The sequence below is a fragment of the Hyperolius riggenbachi genome, chromosome 1, assembly GCF_040937935.1.
Source record: "Hyperolius riggenbachi isolate aHypRig1 chromosome 1, aHypRig1.pri, whole genome shotgun sequence".
Taxonomy (NCBI): Eukaryota; Metazoa; Chordata; class Amphibia; order Anura; family Hyperoliidae; genus Hyperolius; species Hyperolius riggenbachi.
The window spans coordinates 138,802,899-138,825,208 of NC_090646.1; the positions used below are offsets into that span (position 1 = coordinate 138,802,899).

The 22,310-nt window shown below is 43.1% G+C and overlaps 1 protein-coding gene across 1 annotated transcript in view; it reads left to right on the forward strand.

The window, feature by feature from the left end:
- Positions 1-22,310, forward strand: part of TUSC3 (tumor suppressor candidate 3) — a 331,289-nt gene that overhangs the window by 273,096 nt on the left and 35,883 nt on the right. The window contains exon 7 of the mRNA XM_068268622.1: positions 21,152-21,215. Within this exon, the coding sequence (XP_068124723.1) occupies positions 21,152-21,215 (64 nt within the window). The remainder of the gene's footprint in view (positions 1-21,151; positions 21,216-22,310) is intronic.

A 22,310-nucleotide genomic window follows, 5' to 3' on the forward strand; every position in this document is an offset into this window, starting at 1 on the left:
GCAACAGGTAGTCACTTCAGTTGTCAAAACTTTACTAGTCAAACTAGCAAGCAAAATTCAAAAAAATAACATTATGTGTAAAGTTTCAATTGTTCCTGACTGAAAAAATGTATTTTTAATGCTAAATACAATAACACAATAAGTAAAACGTGTATGTAAAAGAAAGAAAAACTAACTTTTAAGCAAATGTTTGCCTGTGTCAGTTGGGATTTTGTTTCAGAACGTCTCCCAGTTCCCAGAGACTTGGAGGTCCAGAGTGGTTATTTGCTCAATCCTCATCCTCTTTCTTGCCTTGTTGCACCTTCCCCAAAGCACAAAACGAATTATCTATTCTTTCAAACATTTAAAGTGAATTATTAATTTGTCCTGTCCTTATAGGACCTCAAAGCAAGATAAGGACTGTCACAAACATGTCTTACAAATTTACTTGATGTGTAACGCTACATTGGCTGTCAGCGTGCATCACGGCTTGATAAATCACACTTTTTATTTATTTATACCATGGTTTGCCAGAAAATAATGCATTGTGAATGTTCTCATTTACAAGTACATCCTGTGAGCATAATATATGGTAATGTTTTGTTTTCCTTTCCAATATTCTATATAAACGTTTCAAGGACGTGGTAGCTTTTTTTTTTTTTTTTTTTTTTTTTTCTAGAGAGCTACATTAAGAATAGCTTTTCACAAACAAAAAGTATGTAAACCTTAACAAAATGAATCACAAAGTATGTCAAGCTTCTGTGCCTCCAGGCACTGTGGTACAAAGTCTAAATCCTGCCTTGGTTATTTTCCATATTTCCTACTGGTAGGAATGTTGTATCCAGTAGGCTCACTCCACTGAAAACATGAAAAGGGCAGAAGTTGGGACAGAAGCATAGGCATAGACCAAATCAGTGACCAGACAGAAAGTCTGTTACATTTGGCAAAGCCCTGTTGGCTAGCCTCCGGGAGCAGGGCTGACGTCAAGATGTGCAGATCTTCAAGACTGAAGCATTACTCCTGAAAACTGACCAGGGCTGTTGACCACAAGTTCATAAAAGAGGGACGTAACTAGAAATCACTGGGCCCCCTGCAAAACTTTTGATGGGTCCCCTCCCCCCCCCCCCCCTCTCTGCACAGGTAAACTGAGAACCAATGTTATTCAGACTAGCTTGTGCACACTTCAATGTTTTTTCCCTGTGGAGAGACAGCAGTCAAGAACTGCACACATTTTCTCTATCAATTACATTAGCTTCTGTGATAAAACGTGCATGTTTTTACACATACAGACACACATGGTGTGTAGAAAACACATACATAAAACCAACAGAGGAGTGTGCTCCCAGCCTCAGCTTATTACACTCACTCTGTCCATCCCTGATGGAGCAGAACTGGCTCTGCAGAATCTTCCAGCATTGCTTCAGTACACAGCACTTGGGGAGGGGTAGAAAGGTTGGAGGCTGGGTGCAGAGCCAGTTCTGGGTGAAATGGGGCCCTAGGGCAAAAAAAAACCAAGGGGCCCCCTTAGATGATAGAAATGGTGTGGAAGGGTACCTGAGATGAAAAGCGTCTCAGATACCATAATTACCTGGAGCTTCCTTATGCCCCCTTAAGGCCGCTCGTCCCCCGCCATCTCCACGGGTGGCTCCCATTCCCCGCAATTCGGTCTGAAAGCTTGGTACATGCACAACAAAGCGCAACTTGGCCAGACTTTCAGGCCAAATTGCAAGTGACAGGAGCCACACGGGGAGACAATGGGGGACGAGCAGTCTCAAGGGGGCTTAAAGAAGCCCCAGCTAAAGGTGGGTACACACATCAGATCAAAGTCTTTGGAAAATGAAGGATCACAGACCAATTTTATCCCCTTTCATGTAGTATGAGAGCCATGCCTACCCAGTCTATTCTATTGAGATGAACTCCCCATCAGATAAAAATCTTTGCAAAATGCTGCACACAAAGATGCTGTACACGTGCAAAAGATCAGTATCTGCAAAAGATCTGTTCCTGCAAAATGCATTCATAGTCTATGATATCTCATCTATCTATAAGGTCGCATACACACCTTGTTTAATGGACCTTCATCTGCAGATCAGATCCACCAGGATGGATCTACAGATAATTGTCTGATCTGCAGGTGAATGTCTGCCAAACAAGGTGTGTATGAGATCTGCAGATATCATAGACTATGAATGCATTTTGCAGGAACGGATCTTTTGCAGGAACAGATCTTTTGCAAATGCTGATCTGTTGAATGTCTACAGCATCTTTGTGTGCAGCATCTTGCAAAGATTTTTATCTGATGGGGAGTTCAGCTCAATAGAATAGACTGTGTAGAGTATGGCTCTCATACTACATGAAAGGTGGTAAAATTGGTCTGTGATCTTTCATTTTCCAAATACTTTTATCTGATGTGTGTACCCACCTTAAGTATGGTACCTGAGACGCTTCTCTTCTCAGGAACACTTTAAAGCCTGCTATGTAAACCCTAAAAGTTTCCCTGTGGAAAGGGATGGGGGGGCTAAGCAAGATGAACTATCTAAACCCTAAAAGTGACCATGAAGTGGGGGGAGACTGGGGATATGCATGCTGGAAGTAAAATCATTAATTCAGAAACCTTCTAATTAAGAGATACCAAGAAAATTCACGTCAGATTAATTTAACAGCATAAGCATAGACCTGGCCTGCACCAGTGTGCTATTTATACTGTAAACAATAAAAGTTAATGTTCTCATGCTTTACCAATTGCCTGACTCACCAGTCAGGCACATTCCTCAGGCAGCCTGCAGCAGCAGCAAAAGTGCTCTCCTACTCTGCTCACAGGCATGGACACAAGGATGCACTGACGTCCATGCCTGTGTCACATGGGGGGGCGGGACTACGGCTGGCCGGCGTGACAACGTGTATTGAAGAGCTGACGTCGGAAGGGAACTATGGAGACCAGGATGCCACCGGCACCGCTAGGAATAAGGTATGTATGGATAGATCATCCCAGTCTCTCCCTCCACGGCCGGCTCGATTGCATTACCGATGCACCGGCATCCAGCCCCAGTCATTCAGACCACACACAGAGCAGGGCACCTGCCGGTGGCCAGCAAGGAGTATATATTTGGATGGCATTGGCAAAGGGGGCTGGGGCCCCTAGGGACTCTGGGGCCTGGGGGCATTTGCCCCTTTTGCCTTACTTGTAGTGCCGACCCTGGCTGGTTGCTGTACATAAGAGCCTGCTGCACACTGAATAGGGACTGTCTACAAACATTTGTCTACAAAACTTTTTATGATTCCTTATCAGAGGCTGAACAGATGCAGTCATTAGAACAATTGTGCAGAGAGCAGAAAGTTCTTTCCTCCGTACCCTTAGTTGTCAGTCTTACAGGACAGGGAAATGAAACTTCTCCCCCATGGGACCCCTGCGGCTTTTGGGCCCCCCCCTGCGGATGCATCCCTTGCAGGGTCTATTGTTACACCCCTGTCATAAAGTAGTTTAAAGTAAAGCTGAACTCTTGCACAAGGAACAAGGAAAACAAAGGGAAAAGCACCTTGTGTGTTTTCTAAAGATATGAGCCTGTCTATTTCCCCATCATCTTTGAATAATTACAAATGTAATTGTATCTCTCAGCTGTGACAGCACAGAAATTTGGCAGCTAATATGTAAATACAGGATAGTAACCCTTTGTCTGCTTCCATGAAAGCACGAATTAAACACACTGCAGATTTATTGCAGGGTTTCTGTAAGCTGTAACAAAGAAATGTTTTTCTTTAAAGGTCATTATGCTGTTGCTTATCTTTTGGAGCAGAGAAAAAGTCCTGAGTTCAGGGCTTCTTTTAATCCAGGCAAGTCACAATTTAGAGATCAGGAAAATGTCCACAAACAATCTGAGAGTCAAATCTGGCTACTGTAGTAAACTGACAGAATGGGTTGCAAGGGGTACATTCATAAAGGCAATGGGTAAGTTTGGCTTTGGAAAGTAAGCATTGGAATTTTTGATGTTGGTGGAGAGTCCTGAATATTATATGGTTAATGATTCTATATAGTAATTTGTGAAACATATCCTGTTGATAGTCCACCATCCTTTAAAACGTTGTTTATGGTTACTTTTCCCAATATAAATTAAATAAGAAATAAAAACAGGTGAGGTACAAAACCAAAGATCAGATGCAACTTCAGAAATAAATTTAAAGGCTGCAAGAAATCACAGTCTAGAAACAGGGGAGGGCAAACTTGTCTTTGATTGGGCCGCATTCTTCCAGAATTAGTAGAAATTAAAAAAAAAGTGCTAAAATAAATTGGCCTGGAGCACTGGCAAGCCTCTAAATAAGTTGGATGCTGAAGGGGTAATAACAATCATATAAAGAAGCAAAGTGAAATATCACTACTCTGTGGGCACAGATAACTGGAGCAAATATGAAACCAATTTCCAAGCAACCAATCAGATTTTAACCACAGAATTAATTAGAAAAAATTATTCAGAATGATCAACTGCTCCTTCTTAGCACCAGTTCTCTTTCCACTTGCTTTTCTAAATCCTCCACTTTATGTCTGTGGCTATGTGAAAGCATGGGAAAAAAAAGTAATTGAAGCCAGACATCATGTCATGTGATCTTCTACATAGCCTGTAGATCACATGACATAGTTTAAGAGCCTTATAAAAAAAAAAAGCTACAAATACAATTGAGAAATGATGATGTGTACCCATGATTGATGGAAAGTGTGACTTTTACAGACAGGTTCACTTTATTAGAGTTGTAATATTTCCTGGCTTGTATTATTCTTCGCTGAATGAGTTCACATGTTATGTAGAGTTGTTGTTCTGTAATGAAGTAAAGCTTATTTAACCACCTGTCAGTTGTGCCCTTCGCTATCCTGCCTACGAGCTGGTGATATGAAGATAGTTCCGCTTGGATTCTGATTTCCCTTATGAGATCACTGCTAAACGTCCGTGACTCCACAGAGACCATGCAGTAATGAGCTCATAGCTGATCAGGTTATTTTAAGTAATTGATTTCTGCTGCATGAATTTGGAATTCATGATATTCTTTTGCTTGCCTTCATTAACGGATAAATACATTTTATTTCTTGCAGTGAGGTGTCAGAACATATAATTAGATATGAAAACTTGGCTGCTGCCATTATTAATTGTAAATTTCCCAAGATGTATTTTGGTTTGAAGCATGAGATGTGCCTAGAGCATATATATATATATATATATATATATATATATATATATATATATATATATATATATATATATATATATATATATATATATATATATATATATATATATATGTCCATGTTATTCATTTATATAGCATCTTTTATTCACTCTTATAGCAGCAGCAAGGATATAAATATTACATTGCTTGAACTACTCTGCTCGTAAGTACATCTCCTGTGGCTCACTTAATGGAATTTTGGTACTAGCTGGTAACAGTTTGATTCCTATTTTTTGATGGATAAAATATTAAGGTCATAAAGGTTATTGATAACCTTATTTTCCAACACTACATACTGAAGAAGCCTTTTCCAGCTGTAAGCCTGCATGGCTAACTTTCCCGTTTTATGGACATGCTGAAACTGCTCTCAAAGCACATAGGAACTGTGGAGCGTACGTATTAGTGCGCCGAAGGTGAGCTGGGTGAAGGGTGAGCCGAATGACGGCTCCCCCTGCTGCCACTCAAAACCCCGGCGGCATATAATACTATTCCCCCTCCGAGTCATCGCAACTTAGAGGGAGATGTAATTTGGGTAGCCCTGAATTACCCTTAGGGCCCTTTCACACTGGCGCGGTGCAATGCGGCACATTGCCGCAGCCTAATGCAGCCCTATAGGGAAGTTTATAGGCGCCGGAAGTGCCAAATTTAATGCTAGCAAATACCTAAATTACCATGCGGGACCCACGGCTATCTGGATCGGCCCAAAAGTCATATTAGTCTATGGCGACACAGGTTATTTTTAAAGTTGGCATTGCGATGTTGTGGCACACATGTGCAGAAGTGTATTTTTACAATACGCTTTCGCATGCTCAAAGCAGGCCCATGCCCAAGCATGTGTCACTTCCTGCTTGGCTGGTGGCCAGACAGGGAACACTGTGTCCTAACACAGTGTTCCCTGAAGGCCTGTTTTTGGTGGTGCGTTGCAGCAGAAGTGACGCACCTCAAAGCTGACGCTGGTTTGTAGTGTTAAACCAGCCTTATGTGTTTCACAGATATAACATTATTGCTACAGTGGCTATGGGCGTCTGCACGTCGGGCAAAATGGGGTGCCAGCCCCCCCTGGCCGCCAGCTCCCCCCTGGCCATCCCCGCTGCCTAGTCACAGCAGGCAGCCCAGCGTCATACCTCCAATCAGCCGGCGACCAGTGAGTACAGACACCACACTGAACTACCGTGAGTGGGGGGGCACCTGTCACTATCTAAACTAGGGGTCCCTGTCACTACATACACTGGGGAGCACCTGTCACTACCTAAACTGGGGGGCTCCTGTCACTACCTAAACTAGGGGGCACCTGTAACTACCTAAACTGGGGGGCAACTGTCACTACCTAAACTGGGGGGCACCTGTGTCAGAGGGGGTCACATTCTAATTCCTAATATAGTCCTAGTCTAATGCCCCACCATTGCTAAGTTAATGTAAATTTGGCTCCACCCGTGACCACACCCACATCCTGGTCCATGGCCACACCCATTTTTGGTGCCCCACACTATTACCCCCATTTTTGGGCACAACTTTACCCCTATATTTCGGATAAATGCTCATTCCCCAGTTTACCTGACTCTTATTTGGTACATTGTCGCACAAAGGAAGTTAAAAACAAGGAACACCAAGAGCCCCAATAGTGTAATATGTACTGGTAAATGGTTACTAGATAGAGTAAATATTAATACTCACAAACCAGGGTTACCATTAGGCAACCACTGTAAAGGCAGGTGGGGAGATTTTTTCTGACCCGACTCAGGAATAAGAAGTCGCTCTCTGTGGATGAGAAAAAGGGGGTTCAACCCTCCACTCAGGGTGGACTCAATATTATGCATTAGAACAGAGGCGTAAATTGGTAAATAGAGGAGGTAGTGGTGGACTTAGCTCCTCCAAGTAGACACACAACGACTGTAGTAAACACAGTCAATATATTTTATTTATGAACTCCAAATATGCAACGCGTTTCGCAGGTTTGATCCCGCTTCATCAGGCAATAACAACGGAGCCTGGCTCTTCTACTGACCACATATGCTATTGCTCCGTTGTTATTGCCTGATGAAGCGGGATCAAACCTGTGAAACGCATTGCATATTTGGAGTTCGTAAATAAAATATATTGACTGTCTTTACAACAGTCGTTGTGTGTCTACTTGGAGGAAGTAAATCCACCACTAACTCCTCTATTTACCAAGAATTTGGTTTTTAAGCTCATTTAGCTTCCTTTTATCCTCTTGGCGCCTCTGTTCTCCTGCACAAAGGAAGTTGCAGGGCATTCTGGGTTGTCTTTTTTTGCTTCTTTACTTTCCCCTCAGACTTAAAGGAATACTGTAGGGAGGGTCTGGGTAAAATGATTTGAACTTACCGAGGGCTTCTAATGGTCCCCCGCAGACATCCTGTGCCCCTGCAGCCACTCACCAATGCCTCCGGTTCACTTCTGGAATTTCAGACTTTAAAGTCTGAAAACCAATGCGCCTGTGTTGCCATGTCCTCGCTCCCACTGATGTCACCAGGAGCATACTGCCCAGGCACAGACTATACTGGGCTTGTGCAGTACGCTCCTGGTGACATCAGCGGGAGCGAGGACACAGCAATGCAGGTGAAGTGGTTTTCAGAATTTAAAGTCTGAAATTCCAGAAGTGAACCGGAGGTGGGGCCGGAGCACCGGTGAGCGACTGCGCGGGCACAGGATGTTTGCGGGGGACCATTAGAAGCCCCGGGTAAGTTTAACTAATTTTCCCCGACCCCCTACAGTATTCCTTTCACTAATGCAGCCTGATTGGCTGAGGACTCTTTCCCTCTTGTTTTCGCCTCCCACACCTCTGTTCCTATCTTAATGGCCAATATTTATCATGCTGTGACAATGCACTTTCTACTGCAGAGCTGGGTGGGAGTACCTGAAGACTGGGAGAAGGGCAGGCAATGCATACACAATCAGGGAGAGGAGAGTAAGGGAGAAAATGACATCCGGATATGGCTTCAAGATAGACACAGTTAAAATGGAGAATCCTAAGAAGGATTTTCTCTTTTTTTAACTATAGAAAAATCACTAAAATCAAAATCTGGACAGTGCAATACATATTATATAAGTAGAGCAAGTATTTATCTACTTATATATGTGTATTTTTCTGAAATAGTATGGCAGACAGCTACTACATACTTATTGCAATTCACTATATCATACTTTTTTTTTTCGCTTCAATGTCACTTTAAGTTACATTATAAATAATATAAAAAGAATGTAGAATTTTTTTTCCTTGCCGACATGAAACTTTTTTTATCCTTTAAGTTCTATAGCATCCTATTGTGCACGTCATGCAGCCAAGAGTACTGGGTTATACTTCTGTCAGTACTCACTTCGCTGTTAAAATATCCTTGTCATTTTGTATTCATTCTAGCGTTACAATCTTCTGACTGCTTTTGGCACAATGTCCGTCATCTCCCGCTAATTGTTAACTTTGTGACAATCTGGAAAAAGATTATAAAGCAGGCTTCTTTTACTTTGCACAGAGTTTTGAAGAAGGCATTTCTGATAAGCCTATTCCCGAGAACATAATTAAATGTGGTGTATGATATTCATTTATCATGTTTTACAGATGGTATATTAATTAAGGACTTATTATTTCATACAGGATTAAAAATGAAAACAATCATTGCTGAATAGCCCTTAGTGATTTCAGACAATTCAGAATGGGCTCTGTTGCTTCATGAGCCTTATATAAAGTAATTTAAGTTTAATACATTTTTGCTGATAAAATAAATTGCTGTTTTTGTCATTTCTTTTAAAGTTGTTCTAAATGATTTCATTTGAAGATGGACTATTTATGTAACATTTACTTGTTAACGGGAAGGTCAGCACATCATCCATGGTCTGTCATTAAAGCTATGAAGTTAAATAATAGATTTTAAAGGTCTTTTTGCACAGCCACTAATTCACTGTAATGATGCATCCACATTATGCAGTTGCATTATGCTGTAATTCTACATGTGTACACACTGGACACATTATACTGTGTAGATTTGTATGTATATATATATATATATATATATATATATATATATATATATATATATGTATATATATATATATATATATATATATATATATATATATATATATATATACACAGTGGAATGCAAAAGTTTGGGCAACCTTATTAACCGTCATGATTTTCCTGTATAAATCGTTGGTTGTTATGATAAAAAATGTCAGTTAAATATATCATATAGGATGCACACATAGTGATATTTGAGAAGTGAAATTAAGTTTATTGGATTTACAGAAAGTGCACAATAATTGTGGTTTCCTCCCACATCCCAAAAATATACAGATAAGTTAATTGGCTTCCCCCCAAATTGGCCCTAGACAACAATACATACACTACACCAGGGGTCTCAAACTCGTGGCCCGCGGGCCATTTGCGGCCCTCGATACAATATTTTGTGGCCCTTGCCAGCAAAAGCTTACTTACAGTTCGCTTCAGTGCTCCCAAGTAATCCGCCGCATCCCCGACGCTAAACGAGGGCTGTAGAGCTCCCAAATCGCCCAGGGGGCAATCCGCCGGCATTTCCTGGAAGGGGCAGAGCTTTCAGCATCGCCGCCTCTGCCCGCTCCTCTCTGTGAAGGAAGAGTGAGAGGGGCGGGCAGAGGCGGCGATGCGCCGCGATTGACGTCAGGAGGAGCGAAGCTGAAAGCTCTGCCCCTTCCAGGAAATGCCGGCGAATTGCCCCCCCCCCCCCCCCCCCCGGGCGATTTGGGGGCTCTGCAGCCCTCGTTTTGTGGCGGGGACGCGGCGGATTACTTGTAATGGGAGCACTGAAGCGAACTATAAGGTAAAAAAGGCAAAATAGTTCGCTTCAGTCTGAATTCGATTTTGAAATAAAAATCAATGCAAGGGATGGGGGGGGGGGGGGTCGCGCAGGAGATGCTGATTGATTGATACCCTTATGCGGCCCAGCCTCATCCTGACTTTGCCTACTGCGGCCCCCAGGTAAATTGAGTTTGAGACCCCTGCACTACACGATACATACATAGACATAGGAATGTGGTAGGGATTAGATTGTGAACCCCTTTGAGGGGCAGTTAAATGACAAGAGACAATATACTCTGTACAGCGACGCTGCTGGAAGATGTTGGCGCTATATAAATACTAAATAATAATAATGATGATAATAGCATGTCTTTGCAAAAATGAGCACGATCCATAGAAAATGATGTGCATTTTTAGGTAAAGAATGTGTGTTGTGTTATACCTGCCATAGCATTGGTGCTATGCATATACTGTGCAATTAGCCCTGGAGTCCTTGGGTGATCACCATTCATTCACCCTCCAAGTGTTATACCCCAACCCTCACCATAGTGTTCCCCTATAGTCACTTGAACAGAAGACCCAGTTCTCCTACCTCACTTCCGTTGCCCCAGGATCATTTGGTGCAAAATATAGAATTTGAGAGCAGATTGTCCAGTGACTGTCTAAACAAGGCAAACAGAGGCAGGGTTCCCAAAGCCAAAGGCCATACAGAGGCCAAGTCGGACTCGAAGATAGGCCAAGGGATGAAACACACTCATTGCCATTTTCAAAGCAAAAGATTATACACAAAATATAAGATAGCAGATTATCCAGAAAGCCCACCCTTAGCAATACAGGCAACTGAATGCTATCATGGGCACTGAAGCACTGACAGGGAGACAGGAGTGCACTCAGATCCACCTGGAATGCATAAAGGGTCTCAGGTGGGCAATGGCAGCTTACGCCGTAGTACTGAAAGTTGCTACTAGATGTCAGAAACTCACCTCCTACCAGGACAGTAATAGAGGAGAGCATAGATGGGCACAGCTAGCTGCAGCAGTAGCACTTCTCATCTTCTGGTTTCTCTCTTGTGTGAACTTTGAGATGAAAATGGCAGGCAAGATGTGCACAGGTGATATGTGTTGGCCTGGCCAGGATTCAAACTCAGGATTCTTGCACAGAAAGAGAGCTATCCAGCCACTCAATAAACCACATGTATACAACTACCTCCACCACACTTAAAATGCTTCAGTAAAGCCAGCCCCAAGGTGTATGAATCTATAACACAGAAGCGCTTAATTTGAATCCTTATGCAGATTGTTTGATACTCCTCCCTATATTGCCTGATGAAGCGGGGTTGAACCTGCGAAACGCGTTGCATTTCTTTTTGGAGTTCCTAATAAATGTGTTTGACTGTCTGAATCGCAGTCGTTGTTGTGTCTGCTTGAGGGAGGTAAGACCACCACTTCCTCCTTCAATTTTGCCATTTAAGTTGGTTTTTAAGCTCATTTAATCTAATCTTATACTTTTGGCGCCTCTGTTCATTGTATACAATTTTGAGTCCACCCTTGGTGGAGGGTTGCTACCCTTTCTTCCTGTCTACAGAGAGCGACTTCTTAATCCTGAGTGGGGTCAGGACAATCTCCCCACCTGCCTTTACAGTGGTTGCCTGCTGGTGACCCTGACTTGTGAGTATCTAGCAACACAAACTTATTGCCACCTTGTCCAGTACGAATTACACTATTGGGGCTCTTGGTGTTCCCTGTTTTTATCTCTTTGCTATAACACAGAAGACACAGCAACCTTTTCTATCATTTTCTGCATTTAGTTTACCTTTTTTGAAAGACAAACACAAAATTACCAATGACAAATTGCCGAGATGTAAAAAGAAGAAACAACACAGTTTCTTGAAGCTAGCGTCCAGATGTCTGTAAAGCTCAGACTTTTCTGCCTGAAATAGCATAACCACAGACATTTGTTGACTGTTTACCAAAGGGAGCGGATCTACGGCATCACCAGCTGGTCACCTGTAGAAGACAACCATATGGCGTATTCTACTTTCAGAAGGCATTTGAAGGCAAGATGTGTTATATCGAGCTCCTGTTTTGGCAGACAAGCCTTTACAATTCACACGCAGTGAAATTCTCTCACCTAACGTTCATGTCTAGATGGGAAGGATTTTGTAGTGATATGCCATTACCCTGAAAATGCAAAGTGAATGTTAGAAATGACTATAGTGTGGGACGGGGAAACATCTGGACTGGGACTATCGCGGACATTAAATAAAACTGCAAATACACAGCAGGCCAATCTCAATGCATGTGTACTCCAGATTTTTGTGGTGATATAGCATAATAAAATGTTGATCACTTGAGTCTGGAATGTTTACGAGAAATGCATTTTCTTTGAAATGCTTTATGACTTCATGTAATAATACAGCATTTAAAGGGACTCCGAGCTCATCTTAAAAATGAAAATTGTACTCACCCGGGGCTTTCTCCAGCCCAGTGCTGGTTGGGAGGTCCCACGACGGCGTCCTGGCTCCTCTCCTAGTCCCCGCTCCGGAATGGCTGACCGACGGCAGCCCGGGCGACACTCGGCCGAGTGTCGGGCTTCTTCTTCCGCGTATGACGCGGCTGATGTCACACGCTGGCCACCTCGCATCATCACGGAGGCCGGCGTGAAAGTACTGCGCATGCGCGATTAAAGCGCGCATGCGCCGTACTGCCACGCCAGCCGCCGTGATGACGCAAGGCGGACGGCGTGTGACATCAGCCGCGTCATACGCGGAAGAAGAAGCCCGACATTAGGCCGAGTGTCGCCCGGGCTGCCGCCGGTCAGCCATTCCGGAGCGGGGACTAGGAAAGGAGCCAGGACGCCGTCGTGGGACCTCCCGACCAGCACTGGGCTGGAGAAAGCCCCGGGTGAGTACAATTTTCATTTTTAAGATGAGCTCGGAGTCCCTTTTAGAAATGTCATCATAGTTTAACTGACAAACTGAGATTTTGAAAAAGACTATTATAGTGAAAATAAACTTTGTAAATTAAATTTCTCCCCAGATAATTGTTCTTCAATTATGATGAGACTGTAAAAGGAAGGGGGTCAAAACAATTATTAGCAGAAAGCTAAATTGCAGGAATCAACTTAATACTCAGCAGCTCAAATTTAAACCGGCAGTAGGGAGGTAGAGAGCAATACCCCAAAAATGTTCAGTTTAAAGTGGAATTCCAAAATTAGTCCAAGTTACCCAACGTCATTCCCTCCCACTTTGAATATCCCAACATTAGTATGAACAATACTCAAAAATGGCACTGAATGTTGTAATGTTATTCTCTACTCTGCAGTCTTGAGCAGCTGTGGGCTCCTCCTCCATACCTCTAGAAGCAGAGGCTGTGTCTGAAATCAGTGATGCAATGTCTCTTTTTGGATTGTGGGAGGGGGCATGGCCAGGGAAGCTGCTCACCCTCCCATAAAATAGAAATCTATTGTAGGGGGTGTGGCTCAGACCATTAGGCTCCTTTGGAACTGCAGATGGGGAAATGATGGTGCATTAGGAGGATAACCACCTGGATGTTGCATGATCATCTGGCATACACTGAAAATACAGTATATGGAATTATTTTTGAGTATTCTGCACACTAGCAATGAAGTGTTCAGAGGATCAGCTAGGGGCCGTGAGGATTTTAATTCAGGTTATTAGTGCAGTTAGTTTAACATTTTTGGCTGTGAATTCTGATTTTATATTGAGTGTTAGACTGAGAGGCCTCTTATCAGTTGCCCGAACTTGTTAGAGATATTAAAAGTTAACAGCATAGTCACAGATTGAAGGGGACAGTAATCCAACTGGGCAGTGGCGGCAAAAAAATGGGCTTGGCAATGACTAAATGAGGGCAGGGCTAACTGTAATTTAAAGTGAACCCGGGGTGAGAGTGATATGGAGGCTGCCGTATTTATTTACTTTTAAACAATTCTAGTTGCCTGGCAGCCCTGCTGATCTATTTGGCTGCAGTAGTGAACTGAATTACACCAGAAACAAGCATGCAGCTAATCTTGTCAGTTCTGACAATATTGTCAGAAACCCCTGACCTGCTGCATGCTTGTCCAGGGTCTATGGAAAGAATTAGAGGCAGAGGACCAGCACGGCAGCCAGGCAGCTGGTATTGCTTAAAAGGAGATAAATATGGCAGCCTCAATATTATTCTCACCTCGGGTTCCCTTTAAAAGTGCAAAGCAAAGACAGAAGGCCCAAGTTTTGATGATCCTTTCCCGAGAAAATTCACATAATTGTGCAGGTTTTCTCAAGAAAATACACATAATGTGAGCAGATTTGAACAAAAAACACATTCAATAATTTGGCAGATCTAACCCCAATATGGACAATCGTTGGTAGAGTTGAGCCGAAATGTTCGTAATTTCGCATTACTATAATTACGCATGCGAAATTTTCGATTACGATGCGAAATTACGGTAGCGTAATTGCCATTAAAATCGTAATTGAAAATACCGTAAGCGTAATTTTCAACGCGTAATTTCGCATTTCGTTCATGCCGTAATTTCGCATTAAACGCTACCGTAATTTCGCGTTAAACCGTAACGCTCCGTATAATATAAAAAAGCCGCCGACTTTAAGGGTTAATAGCAAAGCCCCCTTAAATGCTAAGAGCCTCAAATTTGGAGAATATATTAAGGAGATCAGGAGGAATAAGAGGAAAAAAATTTTTTTCAAAAAGACCGTATAGTTTTTGAGAAAATCGATGTTAAAGTTTCAGGATTGTGCATATTGTGGTCAGATCTGCTAACAATTGTGCATATTGGGGTCATATCTGCTAATGATTGTGCATATTGGGGCAGATCTGCTGAGGATTGTGCGTATTGTGGTCAGATCTGCTGAGGATTGTGCATATTGTGGTCAGAACTGCTGAGGATTGTGCACATTGGGGTCATATCTGCTGAGGATTGTGCATATTGTGGTCAGATCTGCTACCGATTGTGCATATCGGGGTCATATCTGCTACCGATTGTGCATATTGGGGTCAGATCTGCCAACGATTAGAGATGAGCGTAATGACGTAATTACGATTTCGCGTAATTTCGCGTAATTAGTGTAATTACGATTATGGCCGTAAGTACATAATCGTAATGAAGAAGGATTTAGCGAAATTCCGCGTAAGCGTAATTTTCGCATCATTTTCGCATTACAGTGGGCATTACGAAATTAATGCGTATGGCCATGCTCCCAAGCGGAAAAGTTGACGCATGGATCAATGTTAGGTAGCCGCCGACTTTAAGGGTTAATAGCAAAGCCCCCTTAAACGCTAAGAGCCTCAAATTTGGAGAATATATTAAGGAGATCAGAAGGAATAAGAGGACATTTTTTTTTTCAAAAAGACCTTAGAGTTTTTGACAAAATCGATGTTAAAGTTTCAAAGTAAAAATGTATACATTTAAAAACCCGCCGACTTTAACGGTTAATAGCAAAGCCTGCTTAAAGTTTAGGAACACCAAATTTCTAGGGTATATTAAGGGGATCAGTGGGAATAAGAGGAAACATTTTTTTTTCAAAAAGACCTTATAGTTTTTGAGAAAATCGATTTTTAAGTTTCAAGGGCAAAAATGTCTTTTAAATGCGGAAAATGTCAGTTTTTTTTGCACAGGTAACAATAGTGTATTATTTTCATAGATTCCCCCAAGTGGGAAGAGTTTTACTTACTTCGTTCTGAGTGTGGGAAATATAAAAAAAATGACGTGGGGTCCCCCCTCCCAGACCTCTTTAACCCCTTGTCCCCATGCAGGCTGGGATAGCCAGAATGCGGAGCACCGGCCGCGTGGGGCTCCGCACCCTGACTATACCAGCCCGCATGGTCCATGGATTGGGGGGTCTCGGAAGGGGAGGGGCAGCCAAGCTTTCCCCTCCCCCTCCGAGCCCTTGTCCAATCCAAGGACAAGGGGCTCTTCTCCACCTCCGATGGGCGGTGGAGGTGGAGGCCGCGATTTCCTGGGGGGGGGTTCATGGTGGAATCTGGGAGTCCCCTTTAAAAAGGGGTCCCCCAGATGCCCACCCCCCCTCCCAGGAGAAATGAGTATAGAGGTACTTGTACCCCTTAACCATTTCCTTTAAGAGTTAAAAGTAAATAAACACACAAACACTTAGAAAAAGTATTTTAATTGAACAAAAAACATAACCACGAAAAAAGTCCTTTAATATTCTTAATTAACCATTAATACTTACCTGTCCCTTTAAATAAATGATCCCTCGCAATAGCCTGGGAAATGTTCTATCAGTTACAATGTAACAAAGTTATTACAATGTAACAACTTTGTTACATTGTAACTACGCCGCACCCGACGTCACTCGCCGCTCAGTCGCCACATACGCGTCCGTGCCGCACGGACCCGACAGAGCTCTGAGCTATATAGCTCAGAGCTCTCTAAGCATCTTTGAATTTGGGCTCCAAGGTCCTTAGCAGACCAATGGGGTTCCTTCTGATTTGAAGGAACCCCATTGGTCTGCTAAGGACCAATGGGGCTCCTTGGAGCCCAAATTCAAAGATGCTTAGAGAGCTCTGAGCTATGTAGCTCAGAGCTCTGTCGGGTCCGTGCAGGACGCTAAGTCCCCGCCGGCTCCCGCTGCCCTCCCCGCCTCTCCCACATGTCACCCACATGTCACCCACATGTGGGTGACATGTGGGTGACAGATGTGGGCGGGGTGGACAGCGGGAGCTGCGGGGACTTAGCGTCCTGCACGGACGCGTAATTGCTGCGGCGGCTGAGCGGCGAGTGACGTCGGGTGCGGCGTAGTTACAATGTAACAAAGTTGTTACATTGTAATAACTTTGTTACATTGTAACTGATAGAACATTTCCCAGGCTATTGCGAGGGATCATTTATTTAAAGGGACAGGTAAGTATTAATGGTTAATTAAGAATATTAAAGGACTTTTTTCGTGGTTATGTTTTTTGTTCAATTAAAATACTTTTTCTAAGTGTTTGTGTGTTTATTTACTTTTAACTCTTAAAGGAAATGGGTAAGGGGTACAAGTACCTCTATACTCATTTCTCCTGGGAGGGGGGGTGGGCATCTGGGGGACCCCTTTTTAAAGGGGACTCCCAGATTGCACCATGAACCCCCCCCCCAGGAAATCGCGGCCTCCACCTCCACCGCCCATCGGAGGTGGAGAAGAGCCCCTTGTCCTTGGATTGGACAAGGGCTCGGAGGGGGAGGGGAAAGCTTGGCTGCCCCTCCCCTTCCGAGACCCCCCAATCCATAGACCATGCGGGCTGGTATAGTCACGGTGCGGAGCCCCACGCGGCCGGTGCTCCGCATTCTGGCTATCCCAGCCTGCATGGGGGACAAGTGGTTAAAGAGGTCTGGGAGGGGGGACCCCACGTCGTTTTTTTTAATATTTCCCACACTCAGAACGAAGTAAGTAAAACTCTTCCCACTTGGGGGAATCTATGAAAATAATACACTATTGTTACCTGTGCAAAAAAAACTGACATTTTCCGCATTTAAAAGACATTTTTGCCCTTGAAACTTAAAAATCGATTTTCTCAAAAACTATAAGGTCCTTTTGAAAAAAAAAATGTTCCTCTTATTCCCACTGATCCCCTTAATATACCCTGGGAATTTGGTGTTCCTAAACTTTAAGCAGGCTTTGCTATTAACCGTTAAAGTCGGCGGGTTTTTAAATGTATACATTTTTACTTTGAAACTTAAAAATCGATTTTCTCAAAAACTATGAGGGCCTTTTGAAAAAAATAAATTTCCTCTTATTCCCACTGATCCCCTTAATATACCCTGGGAATTTGGTGTTCCTAAACTTTAAGCAGGCTTTGCTATTAACCGTTAAAGTCGGCGGGTTTTTAAATGTATACATTTTTACTTTGAAACTTTAACATCGATTTTCTCAAAAACTCTAAGGTCTTTTTGAAAAAAAAAATTTCCTCTTATTCCTTCTGATCTCCTTAATATATTCTCCAAATTTGAGGCTCTTAGCATTTAAGGGGGCTTTGCTATTAACCCTTAAAGTCGGCGGCTACCTAACATTGATCCATGCGTCAACTTTTCCGCTTGGGAGCATGGCCATACACATTAATTTCGTAATGCTCACTGTAATGCGAAAATTACGCAAAAATTACGCTTACGCGAAATTTCGCGAAATCCTTCTTCATTACGATTATGTACTTACGGCCATAATCGTAATTACACTAATTACGCGAAATTACGCGAAATCGTAATTACGTCATTATGCTCATCTCTAATCGTTGGCAGATCTGACCCCAATATGCACAATCGGTAGCAGATATGACCCCGATATGCACAATCGGTAGCAGATCTGACCACAATATGCACAATCCTCAGCAGATATGACCCCAATGTGCACAATCCTCAGCAGTTCTGACCACAATATGCACAATCCTCAGCAGATCTGACCACAATACGCACAATCCTCAGCAGATCTGCCCCAATATGCACAATCATTAGCAGATATGACCCCAATATGCACACTCGTTAGCAGATATGACCCCAATATGCACAATTGTTAGCAGATCTGACCACAATATGCACAATCCTCAGCAGATATGACATCAATATGCACAATCGTTAGCAGATATGACCCCAATATGCACAATCGTTAGCAGATATGACCCCAATATGCACAATCGTTAGCAGATATGACCCCAATATGCACAAACGTTAGCAGATATGACCCCAATATACACAATCGTTAGCAGATATGACCCCAATATGCACAATCGTTAGCAGATATGACCCCAATATGCACAATCCTCAGCAGATCTGACCACAATATGCACACAATCCTCAGCAGATCTGACTACAATATGCACAATCCTAAGCAGTTCTGACCACAATCAGCAGCACCACCTGTTGAAAAAGAAAAACCCATTTACTCACCTAGTCAGAAGACCTCCTGTCCCGACCTCCTCCAGTCCCGACCTCCTTGAGGCGTGCAACTCCCACGATCCTCTTCCTTCCTGATGTCACGTGACTTCTTGCCTGCATTACCCCACGCTGAGAGCTGGGCTACTTGAAAATGGCCGCCCAAAGCCCTGCACTGCAGACTTGAAGTCTGCAGAGCAGGGCTTTCGGAAGCCATCTTACTGTAGCCCTGCTCTGCTGCTTCGGGCTGCCGCTGTGAACTGACTCGGCGTCTCTTAGACGCCTGAAGTCAGTTCACGCCAAGGGGTGCTTTGGGGGTGCTTGGACAATTCTAGGGGGTGCTTGAGCACCCAAAGCGTCCCCCCTGGCGCCGCCCCTGCAACTGGGGGATCAGTAAAGGGGTGGCTAGTACATTTAATAAAGGCACCTGGTAAAAAGGGTGCGAGGTGATTCCGATAGTAGAATAGCAATGACACCCAGATCTCTGCCCTTTCTCACCAGCATCTTTCCACAGCTGAGGTCTATGTACAATAGATGGAGAAGTACAGCTGGGGGAGGCTGGTGTCATTGGGGGATATTTGTGTATATGTAACCATCGTTACTGATCCAGGTCACTGTGAAATTGGGAATTTGCAGTGGTAAATCTCCAGTGCTCAGCTACTAACCTGAAAATTACAATGTCACACTACAGGGGAAACTTGAAAAATTAGAATAGTGTGCAAAAGTCCATTTATTACAGTGATTTAATTTAAAAGGTGTTACTAATATATAAAAAGGACTCATTACATGCAAAGCGTGATATTTCAAGCCTTTGTTTGGTATAATTTGATGATTATGGCCTATAGCTTATGAGAACCCTAAAATCAAAATCTCAGACCATTAGAATATTGTGAAAATGTTCAATATTCTAGGCTCAAAGTGTCAGACTCTAATCAGCTAATTCATCCAAAACACCTGCAAATGGCTTCTATTTCATATATTAGTTTCACCTTTTAAGTTGAATTACTGAAATAAGATGACTTTTGCAAGATATTCTTATTTTTCAAGTTTCACCTGTACATGTCTTTACCTGAAGACTTGCAAAAGTGTAATTTCACTGGGATGGTATTCATCGTCTACCCTCTACTAAATGTTTTTGCTTTTTGGAAGATATCCATAATTATACAACCTACTGACCTCACAGGAGAAGAGAAGTGCAGCACAGGTAACTGCAGTCTCCCCATATCTGGTGTCCTTGATATCTTTTAAACTTTTTAAGTCACCACTAGAATAATTTGATTATAATGGGATAAATCAGTTAGAAACACTTAAGGTGGCCATACACTGGTCGATTTGCCATCAGATTCGACCAACAGATAGATCCCTCTCTGATCGAATCTGATCAGAGAGGGATCGTATGGCTGCCTTTACTGCAAACAGATTGCGAACCGATTTCAGCCTGAAACCGTTCACAATCTGTTGTGGTGGTGCTGCTGCTGCTGCCCCCGCCCGCCCGCATACATTACCTGCTCCGCCGGCGCGACTCCAGTCCCCCGGTCACCGCTGCTCTGTCTGCGCTTTGGTCTCCAGGTCCGGCATGCCTCACTTCTTCTAGCCCGGCAGGAAGATTAATCAGTAGAGGGCGCTCTACTGTTTAAACTTCCTGCCGGGCTAGAAGAAGTGAGGCATGCCGGACCTGGAGACCAGAGCGCAGACAGAGCAGCGGTGACCGGGAGACTGGAGTCGCGCCGGCGGAGCAGGTAATGTATGCGGGCTCTATTGCGTCGGTCGTCGGGCACTCGAACGCCGCTAGCGATGCGCTCTTTACCCGCGGGCGATCGACGGTTATTTTCCGCACGGCACGATCGACGGGATCGGACGAAATGGATCGAAATTCGGCGTGTAGCGTGAACGATTGGCAGCAGATTCGATCCCAGTGATCGAATCTGCTGTCGAAACGGGCGCAAATCGGGCCAGTGTATGGCCAGCTTTAGGGTCGAGCAGTACTTTAGAAATTCTTTATTGTGATCCCTCCAACTTTAATAGCTCCTAATGGAAAGTACACACACAAAAAGCAAAAACAGCAGGACTAGAAGGATCTCTGCATAGTTAATATGTCAGCTTCCGACAGAAGTCTTTACAAAGGGACAATTGCAAAAGGTTCTCTGTAAGAAACATAGAAAATAAAAATGTTGCTGTTTTTACATTTCCTTTGAATAGATGTCTGTAATGAGTAGATTGTCCTTTTTTTTGCTTTGTGTTTATGTTGGTAAAAATATTACAAATGAAATATTATTTTTTCTATTTCAGAGTTATATCCATGGAAGCAGCCAGGCACAGTTTGTTGCAGAATCACACATCATTCTACTGCTGAGTATCCTTCTCCTGTTATGAAATCATATTTGTTTTGTACTAAAGTTATCTTGCTTTTATGATTAGTTGTGTGTGAATTGGCTTAAAGCACTTCTGTAGGGGATTACTGTAAAGTTAACAGGTAATAAAACTGCATACACTCATGCTGTTTGCAGACAGTAATGTCACTTCTGAGACCCATCTGGTCCTTAAAATCAGGCTTCAGAAAAGTGTATGCAAACAGTAAGGCCACCGTTTACACTTAATCAGTTGGTGTGCGTTAGTATGCGTTAGTATGCGTTTTTTCCATAGCAGTGCATTGGGAAGAAGATTTCAGTTAAAAAGCGTTAAGTGTAAAAGAGGCCATAGGAAAACATGGGCATTACTTTGAAAATCAGTTTTCTTTCAGTTTGTAACTGAGAGCAACTGATTAAGTGTAAAAGGGCTCTAAGGCTCAGTCCCCATCTGCAACTTCTGCAGCCAGATAACGCTAGTAGGAGCATACAGTGTAGTGTCTGTTCCGATGGTACACTGTGGACTGGTCGGAACCCAGGGAAGATGCGTTAACTTACCACCATACATAGTATGTGGAACGCATCCACCTGTCCAGGATGATTGTGGAACTGCACAGAATGGATCGGATGGATGTGGTGCTGACTCCAACTGTGAATAGCTCCTATATATAAAATAGGAGCCATTCACTGTCAGTTTTACGATGCAGTAAAATGGACAAAAAAGTATGTTACTCTCAAGTGTGAACACAGTCGTAGGGCTCAGACCCACTAGAGCGATTTTGTGAGCGTTTAGGGAGCGAATCAAAACGCTAGCAATTTACCTAAACTCTGAGCTAATCTTAATGGATGGGCCAAATTCCACTGGAGTGATTGCGATTACCAAAATTGCAAATGCAGGACATGCAGCAATTTTAGAGTTTAGCGATTAGTGTTAGTGTTTCTGCAAAGTAAAGTATATAAATGTTAGGGTAATTGCTCACCGAAACCTACACAGAGCGATTTTGCTCGCGTTTTTACATTACTGCACACTGTAAAAAAATTTAAATTAATTGAAAGGACAAATCATAATTAAAAACGCTAATCGCAACACAATCGCTGGCAAA